The sequence below is a fragment of the Dipodomys ordii genome, unplaced genomic scaffold, assembly GCF_000151885.1.
Source record: "Dipodomys ordii isolate 6190 unplaced genomic scaffold, Dord_2.0 Scaffold11, whole genome shotgun sequence".
Taxonomy (NCBI): Eukaryota; Metazoa; Chordata; class Mammalia; order Rodentia; family Heteromyidae; genus Dipodomys; species Dipodomys ordii.
In genome coordinates, this window is record NW_012267227.1 from 10,563,164 (window position 1) to 10,572,689 (window position 9,526).

General features: G+C 51.4%; 1 protein-coding gene across 1 annotated transcript in view; it reads left to right on the plus strand.

Moving 5' to 3' along the window:
• The first annotated feature begins 845 nt into the window (after positions 1–845).
• Positions 846–9,526, plus strand: part of Gnb5 (guanine nucleotide binding protein (G protein), beta 5) — an 18,116-nt gene continuing 9,435 nt past the window's right edge. Inside the window, exons 1-5 of the mRNA XM_013010057.1 lie at positions 846–991; positions 2,263–2,374; positions 5,495–5,631; positions 7,467–7,508; positions 8,451–8,527. Of these exons, the coding sequence (XP_012865511.1) occupies positions 866–991; positions 2,263–2,374; positions 5,495–5,631; positions 7,467–7,508; positions 8,451–8,527 (494 nt within the window). The 5' untranslated portion in view covers positions 846–865. The remainder of the gene's footprint in view (positions 992–2,262; positions 2,375–5,494; positions 5,632–7,466; positions 7,509–8,450; positions 8,528–9,526) is intronic.

The following is a 9,526-nucleotide window of genomic DNA, read 5'->3' on the forward strand; positions in this document are numbered from 1 at the left end:
GCATGTTTTGCAAGATCTCTTATAATTCCCCCTAACAACCGGGTAAAGGCTGACTTTAAGATCTCCACTTGACAGATGATCAAACAAAGCTTCAGAGTCTCTCCACCGAGAGTCTAGGATCTGGGCTGCCAGAGCCTGCACTTTTCGCCACGAGGTGGCGCTGTTCTCCCAACTCTTTGGGGATGGGGCTTTTCAATTCTCTGACTTTTGTCTTCACTGCAGCAGTGCACTCAGAAGGGAAGGCCTTGGAAATTTTTCAACTATAGTATCCATTACCACAGTGTTTTCCATTGTGGAAACCCCACAGAACTGACCCCAGGCTACAAAGATTGATTATAAATAAGGATGTCTGTCCGCTGCCAAAACCCAGTTAAACCTATTCCAGTTTCTTGTTGACTAATCTAGCACATTGTAATAAATCAAAGGTCAGAAATGAATCACATCTGCTTCATCCTATACCACAACAGAAAGAAGAGAAACACCTGCTTAGAAAGAGTGAGGCCCTGAGTTCAAATAGTACAAAAAAAAGGGGGAGACCAGCTGGATAAAAAGTTAATGAGAACTTCAGAGACTCCATCCCAATGAATATGTTGGGCTTGGTAGAGTATGCCTATCACCCCAGAGGATCTTGATCCAGGCTGACCTGGACACAAACATGACACCTTACTTGAAAAATAAGGAAAGCAAAAAGGAGTTGGAGTGTGACTCAAGTGGTAGAGTGCCTTCCAAGCAGGTATGAGGTCCTGAGATCATAACTCATTATGGGGAAGGAAAGGAAGGAAGGAAGAAAAAGGAAGGACAGATGGATGGACTGGCTTGTCTCAGTTCTCCTTTCTTTTTCTTTCAGCTTCATCTTGGGTCAGAGATGTGCGATCAGACCTTTCTAGTTAATGTGTTTGGCTCCTGTGACAAATGTTTCAAGCAGAGGGCCCTGAGACCTGTTTTCAAGAAATCTCAGCAACTCAACTACTGTTCAACATGCGCAGAAATTGTAAGTACCACTTTAAAAACATTTGAAGTTGCCTGTCTTAAACCAATATGTAAGGGAAGTCTTTTTAACCCCCAGAGCTGTTCTGCTCAAGGCTAGTGCTCAACCACTCTGAGCCACGGCTCCACTTCCAGTTTCTGGTAGTTAATTGGGGATGAGAGACTCACACTTTCCTGCTCAGGCTGGCTTTGATCCATGATCCTCAGATCTCAGCCTCCTGAGTAGCTAGGCTCACTGGCGTGAGTCACCAATGCCCGGCTTAACTTTTTAGGAACTAAAATTAAATTCTAGCAGTTTATTTTCCAAAATACTCACTATAGGACTGGGCACCAGTGGCTCACGCCTGTAATCCTCACTACTCAGGAGGCTGAGATCTAAGGATCAGGGTTCAAAGCCAGCCAGGGTAGGAAAGGCCTTTGAGACTCATCCCTAATTAACCATCAGAAAACGGGAAGTGGCGCTGTGGCTCAAGTGGTAGAGCTCGGGCCTTGAGCTGAAGAGCTGAGGGACAGTGCCCAGGCCCAGAGTTCAAGCTCCATGACCGACAACAGAAAATACTCACCATGGAAGTCCTCACGGAAGGTGACGATGCACAGGCGTCGGGTCTTGCAGCAAGTGTCCATAGCATGGCCAAAGCCTGAAGAATCGGTCCTAGCTCAGAGGATTTGCAAAGCTGTGCTGGGCAGTGTGACGTCCCCACCTGGTGAAAGTCCAGACCCATGGGAGGTGCCATTCCAGCCCAGATCTCCACAAGCAGGGGGAGCCCTGAACCCTGACACCCCACCGTGGTACAGGAGCCACGGGTCTAAGGAGATGTTGTCAGATTGCTGCTTTGCCCTGGGCCTTCCAAGATGACCTCAGGGACATAGCATGTCACCCATAATGTAGTTTCTCATTTAAAGGACACACGTGTGGGTTGCTCAAGGGTATTTGGCAGCCTACATGATACTAATGCCTGGATTCTAGACCTGTCATACGGGCCTTTCCCTCCCGGCCTCTCCGGGTACCACGCTCCGCCCAGGTGCCAGGGCCTGGGAGAGGGGCGGGGTGGGCGGGGGCGTGGTCAGCTATCATAGCCACGCCCATCTCCGCTGTATCATCGCGGAGGGCGGGGCCAGGGCTGTCATTCAGGGTCATTGGCAGCTCTTGCTGCGCCCGCCCGCCTCGGTTCCCCGCCCGCCCGCTCGCCCGCCGGCTCCCCCCCTCCCCCCATCTCCCCCGGCCTGCATCCCGGTTTCTGTCTTTCTCTCCCCGCTGCTCCCGGGATCGTGAAGATGGCCACGGACGGGCTGCACGAGAACGAGACGCTGGCGTCGCTGAAGAGCGAGGCCGAGAGCCTCAAGGGCAAGCTGGAGGAGGAGCGGGCCAAGCTGCACGACGTGGAGCGTGAGTGGCGGGAACGGGGAGGGAGGTCACGGGGTCACGGAGCATCCCCCCCCTCCCGCCATGCAGGACCACCCCACCCCCGCCCCGGGCAAGGGGTACCGGGGTGCCGATGGCTGGTGGGCGCGGCCTAGGACGAACATGTCATCATCCCTGGGCGGTCTGTCCCCTTCCCCCACCCCCTCCTCGGGCGGTCTGTCCTTCCTGGCTTTGGCTTTTGCCAGATGGAGACTGGTTGAAGAGCTCGCGGCTGGGGGTGGAAAGCGGGGTGCACAGGCGCTGGATGGGGGGAAGGGCGATCCAAGAGCAAATGCACCCAGTTTGCTTTTTTGGGGGGTGGGGTGGGGGAGGCTGTTGGAGCAGCTTTGGGCTCCATGCGATGTCAGGTCCATTTAGATGATCCGCGGGGTGGGGAAGGAGGAGGCTGCCCACGCCATCAGCTTTGCCCACCCTCTCCCACGGCAGGGCGGCGGCTCCCCCCCCCCCCGGGCCCGGCCTACTCTGGGTACTCCTGGGCACAGGTCCTCATTACAAGTGGAAAAGAGCACATGGGGGGCAGGGGGGACTCCTAGCATTCGATTTCTTTGCAAATAACAAGACCTGAATCCAGCCTTCGGCTCCTCTCCCCTCCCCAGCTTGTATGATTTAGAAATGCATCTAGTTGTAAGTCACCATAAACCTCCACAGCCTATGAAGCCAACTGGGAGTTGGCTGTCTTACATAACAAGAGCAGGACAGCCGAGCCCCTGGCTGAGCTGCACTGGCTCACTCAGGAGGGACCTCGATCCTCTGCCTCCCTCCTTCCTGTCTCAGAGCCTGGGCATCGGCCCCATGACCACAGCAGGCTTGCCACAGCTCCTAAGGTTATCTCTGTATCCGAGGCGAGAAGAAGGAGGCATTTGTCTGTTTGCTTCCTTCTTATCAGGAAAGCGAGTTTTCCCACAACTTTCCCACACCCAAGATTGGTTGGTTTTGCGCTCTGTCAAGGCCAGAACTAAGGCTACGCGGCCCATTGCCAGGAAGCCTGGGAAAGGAAGCGCTCAAGAAGAGGGTATGGGGACTGAGAGGTGACTCTGAGCAACCGTCTCATTTCCCTTTGCAAATCTCTGCAGTCTGCAAGTATCCGTGCTGATACAGGAAGTGGGGTGTTAGTGTCTCTCTGCAGTAGGTCATCTGAGGAAACTGAGGCTGGAGATGAGGTTGAAGCACTTGGTGAAGGATTCCAGCTTATCTGCTGGGATTGCACCTGGCCCAGGGCCTCACCCACCAAAGGGAGTCCAGCAACTCCCTCCCCACACAGTCTGCATGAGGGGCATCTTCGTTCTTTTGTTGTTGTTATTGGTCATGGGTCTTGAACTCTGGGCTTGGGCGCTGTCCCTCAGCTCTTCAGCTCAAGGTGAGCGCTTGACCACTTGAGCCACAGTGCCACTTCCAGTTTTCTGGTGGTTAATTAGAGATAAGAGTCTCACGGACTTTCCTGGCTGGGCTGGCTTTGAACTGTGATCCTCAGATCTCAGCCTCTTGAGTAGCTAGGATGACAGGTGTGAGCCACCAGCACCCAGCCCTCACCCCTCCCCTCTTAGCTTCTTCACTTAAGGCTGCTGCTCTACCACTTGAGTCATGTCTCCACTTCTGGCTTTTTTTTTTCTTCTGGTTAAAGTGGGAGTGAGAGTCTCACAGACTTTTCTGCTCAGGCTGGTTTTGAAGCCCAACCCTCAGATTCCACCTTCCCGAGTAGCTAGGGTTACAGGCGTGAGTCATTGGTCCTGGCTCATGTCATTTATTCCTATTGAAGTATGGAGCACCATGTATGGGCAACCTCAGTGGGAGGATTTTAGAGCCCACAGGTCCCAAGTGTTCCTTTACCACCACGCTTAGTCATGGTAGCCTCTCCAGAAGAGGCAAGTGACTGACATACACAACGTACCCCGGCTGGTGTGCCACAGAGCCAGGCCTGAGCATCCGAGGCCAGAGTCAGGATCGCAACTACCCAGCTCCAGTCTCGATTTCTAAGGGAGCTCTGAACAAGGCAGCAGCTCTGAAATCCTGCCACTTACCATACAACAGGATTTCCTGACACGTTACTGTGCTAGTGGTAGAAACCAGTCGCTGTGACCATTTCTTTGTGCTACCCTATTTGAGGGATGATCTATCTATCTATTAGAAGGCAAAGGAGATGCCACATCTGTGCTGGGAGCCAAAATCCCTCAAAAACAAACAAAAAAAACCATGCAGAGCACAGTCAGCTCTTGCTGACATTTGTGTTCGGGGAATTCTTTGCGTCTGGGGCTGCAGAGGGAAACAGGATGCAGTAGGCTGGAGGAGAATCTGCCTGTTCATCGCTGAGACATCTTCACAGCCAATTTACATAAGGAAGGCTTTGATTTAGTCAGGGAGCCTTTTTTTAAAATAAATAAATAAATAAATAAATAAAAAGTAAAAAACAGGGACATGAAAAAGCTGTAGTTCTCCAAGGCCTGGGTGGCTCACGCCTGTAATCCTAGCCACTCAGAAGGCTGAGATCTGAGGATCCAGGTTCAGAGCCAACCCAGACACAAGAGTCTGGGACACTCTTATCTCCATGCACCAGCAAAAAGCCCGAAGTGGATAGCTGTGGTTCAAGTGGTTGAGCACCAGCCTTGTCCCCAGTCCTATACAAGGCATGGGAAACAGTTGGACCCAGTACCTGCTGCCAAGCATTATGGCCGTTGGGAGAGTGTTCTTAAAGCGAGCTTTCCCAGTAAGGAGAAAGTGGCAGAAACAAGGACAAAAGTCCCAGCCTGGCTCTTTGTAAGTGGAATGAACTTGGAGTCACCGGAGCCCCAGTGGGGTGAAGAGCAGTTCCCTCTAGCCACCTCTCAGAATTCTGTGCTGTGCTTGAGAAATACAAGGTGATCTTGGTAATCCTTTGGTCCCTGCAATAGAAAGTACTTGGGGAAAAAAAAATCCCTAAGCTCCTAACCACCAGCAGAGAATGGCTACTGACCTAAGAGTGCCTGCCAAGCGTAGGAGACCCAAGCAATGGCTCAGAGGCCCCTGGGCTCCTCCCGCTCCTCACTGGGCCAGCTGGGGGCTCCCAGCCTAGGCCTGGGTGCGAGAACTGATCTGGCATTGTCCTTCCAGTGCACCAGGTGGCAGAGCGGGTGGAGGCCCTGGGCCAGTTTGTCATGAAGACCAGAAGGACCCTTAAAGGCCACGGGAACAAAGTCCTGTGCATGGACTGGTGCAAGGACAAACGGAGAATCGTGAGCTCCTCGCAGGTACGCCCGGTTCTGATTGGCCACTTATTTATTGGGGGGGGGGCGGTTCTGGGAACGCCCCGCCTGCTCTGTGACCTGGGCAGGTTCTGATTGGCCGCTTATTTATTGGGGGGGGGGGTTGGTTCTGGGATTTGAATTCAAGACTTCACTCTAGCTGGGCTGGCACTCCATCACTTAAGCCACGCCCACCCACTATGCCCCCTTATATAAACTGGATGGCAAGTACATGCCACCATGCCCGGCTAATTTGTTCAGAGGGGAATCTCACTTAGCTCTTTTTCTAGGGCTAATCTCAAACCACCGTCTTCCTGATCACCACCTGAGTAGTTGAGATTATAGGCACAAACCACCATGCCTGGCTCAGAATCATTTCTTGCAGAGCATACTAAAAGGTATTACTTGTGATGAAACTTTTGAGTTTATTAAGCAGTGCTAGTGATTCAGCCCAGTGCCTTACCCATGCTAGCCACTTGAGGACAAGGTGGTTAAGATTCCACCAACCACTGGGCGCCCGTGGCTCACGCCTATAATCCTAGCTACTCAGGAGGTTGAGATCTGAGGATCACAGTTCAAAGCCAGCCCAGGCAGGAAAGTCCACGAGGGCTCTTATCTCCCATAAACTACTCACAGCATTGGAGGAAGTGGCGCCGTGGCTCAAGTGGTAGAGCACTAGCCTTGAGCAAAAAGCTCGGGATAGTGCCCAGGCCCAGAGTTCAAGCCCCAGGCAGGACTGGCAAAAAAAGAAGGGAGTCAGGCCTGCTCTGGGAATCAGGAAGGACTAGAAGACTCTGGAACAGACTTTGACTCATCTGCAGCCTTCTCTCTTCCAAGCAGATGAGTCACCCTCACAGAGTGGGCTTGGGGCTGTGGGCGGAAGCACAATCTTTCCAGGTACGCAGGCAGCTGCCATATATATCTGTGCAGGTGGAAGGATCACGTGTAGTTTGAAGAGATGCCAGAGTGGGGGAGGCGGGGGAGCATGGGGAACGGGCAGGCAGTAAGGCAGAGGAAGCTGCGGATGCATCGCTGAGACATTGCCCCTGTTCAGTGAGCAAGGGCTCAGGGTTACAGGGTTGGAGCTCCTCCTCTGCAAGCCTTACATAGGTAACACTATGTGTCAAGTTTAGCTATATAGTCAGAAATTAAGACCAACCAAGCACAGTCATAACTCATTCCTGTAACTTGGGAAGCAGAGCTTGGGAGGACTATCATTTGAGACTAACGTGGGCAAAATGTTAGACCCCTCTCAACCAATAAGTTAGATACAAGCCTGCCACCCGGCTAGAGGATTGTGGTCTAGACAGACCCCAGTCACAAATATGAGACCCTCCTCTAAAATAGAGCAGAAATAAAGGGCAAAGGACCTGGCTCAAGTGGTAGAGCACCTGCCTAGCAACTTTGAAGCCCTGAGTTCAAACCCAAGGACCACTAGGGGGGAAAAAAGAAAAAGTAGTTATCAGCCCTTATACCTATAATCCTAACTACTCAAGGGGCTGAGATCAAAGCCAGCCCAGTCAGACACACCTGAGAGACTCTTATTTCCAAACAACCAGCAAAAAGCCAGAAGTAAAGGTACAGCTCAAGTAGTAGATCTATCATCATCCTTCAGTAAAAATTGCCACCTGAGAGCACGAGGCCATGAGTTCAAGCCCCCATACTGCTCAGTAACTGCCTCTCAGTCTCCTTTCTCCAAGAATAGACGGGAGGTTGTTGAACCCAGGAACCCCGCTGCCTCTTCCCGTCCCACGCCCAGCTGGACACAGCTGTAGACCTCACAACAGTGAGGACAGCTTTCCAGCATTTGAGCTGTGTGCTGTCTTCTCTTCTTCCTACAGGATGGTAAGGTGATCGTGTGGGATTCCTTCACCACTAACAAGGTGAGACTCCAGCCTAGCTTCCGGATCCTCTTCCCCAGCTCCCCTTGGAATTGGTCACCCAACCACTAGGACTGGAAACCCCTCCACCCCCACCCCCACCCCCCAGGATCATTTATTCCTCCTTGGAGATAAAGTCCCCACCCTGAGCAGTACCTAGGGCCACCACAGAGGGCGCTAATTCACTACTTTGCGTCTGAGCCTTCACCAAAAGAACCAAAATCTCCAGATCTTGGTTCCAAGCCAGACCAGACAGAAAAGTCTGAGAGAATCTGCAATCAACCAGCAAAATGCTGGACTGGAGACACGGCTCCAGTGAGCTTCCAGCTGAGCAAACAAGCAATAAGTGGGAGGCCCTGAGTTCAAACCTCAGTTTTACAAAGAGAAACAAACTATTAACTCACATTAAGGAAGAAGTAAAAGCCAGGTGCTGGTGGCTCACACCTGTAATCCTAGCTACACAGGAGGCTGAGAGCTGAGGATCGCAGTTTGAAGCCAGCCCAGGTAGGAAAGTCTGGGAGACTCCTATCTCCAGTTAACTACCAGAAAACTAGAAGTGGCACCATGGCTCCAGTAGTAGAGCTTTTGCCTTGAGCTGAAGAGCTGAGGGACAGTGCCCAGGCCCAGAGTTCAAGCCCCATGACCAACAAAAGAAAGGAAGGAAAGAAGGAAGGAAGGGAGGAAGGGAGGGAGGGAGGGAAAAAAGTAAAATAATGTTTTTGTTTGGGGGGGATTTTTTTTGGTAGTGGAGTGGATGACGTAAAAGCTTGGTTATAATGAGGGACAAAGTCTCCTCCATCTAAAGCCCACCTTTATGCCTCCCCGCTTCCAATGTGGAGCTCCGCCATGGTCCATGTTTAGTCTGGTGCTTTGATTCTGCAAAAGTCAAGTGCTGGGACTTGGGTAGCCGTGTGTGTCGCTCACCTGGGCCGTGCTGTGTTGCAGGAGCACGCCGTCACCATGCCCTGCACGTGGGTCATGGCGTGTGCGTACGCCCCGTCAGGATGCGCCATCGCCTGCGGGTAAGCTGTCCACACCTCCCCTCAGTCATAGAACTCTGCACCAGTGGCCTAAAGCAGCAAACCCAGGGCAACTGGTCAGTTTTGTTTTGTTTTGTTTTTGGGTCCGGTCGTGGGGCCTGAACTCTGGGTCTGGGCGCTGTCCCTCAGCTCTTCAGCTCAAGGCTAGCGCTCTACCACTTGAGCCACAGCGCCACTTCTGGCTTTTTTTCTTTTTGCTTATGGGGTGCTGAGGAATCGAACCCAGGGCCTCATGCATGCGAGGCAAGCGCTCTACCACTGAGCCACCTTCCCAGCCCGCAACTGGTCAGTTTTTATTTACTTGTGAAACAAAATGTCCAGTTCCTCTCTGAGCCTCTTCCATCATTGTCTTCATTACAAAGTGACTAGCGTGTTCCATCCCCAGCATTCCTTATTATGCATGTGCAGATATTCTAAAATCCAACAATTCTGGACATCTGAAACACTTCTGGCCCCAAAGTCCCTCTAATACCAACAAGCACCACAATGCTCACCAAAACTTCAACATTTAGAAGCAATATCTCAAACTCAGAATTCATGACACTCTCTAGAACAGCTGACCAAGATCTCTTGTCCCGAACAGCATTGTTTGCCATAGCCAAGATATGGAATCAACTCAGATGCCCCTCAGTGGATGCATGGATCAAGGAAACATGGTGTATATACACAAGGGAATTCTACTCATTCGTCAGAATGATATTGGACCATTCGTAAGGAAATTGAAAGACTTGGAAAAAAATTATATTAAGCAAAATAAGCCAGACCCAAAGAAACAGTGGTTGCATTTGTGGTAACTAGAATGTGCCTATAAATCTACAAGTAAACACATTGGATGTTTAAAAAAATAAACTGGGACATGATACATTATTCATGTCTCTACATAGTCACATTGTGAGATCAAAGGAAGATATTCATAGGGGTGGATCACAAAGGTTCAATAGCTATGTGCAGATCATCATATAAAATACGGGGGGGGGGGGG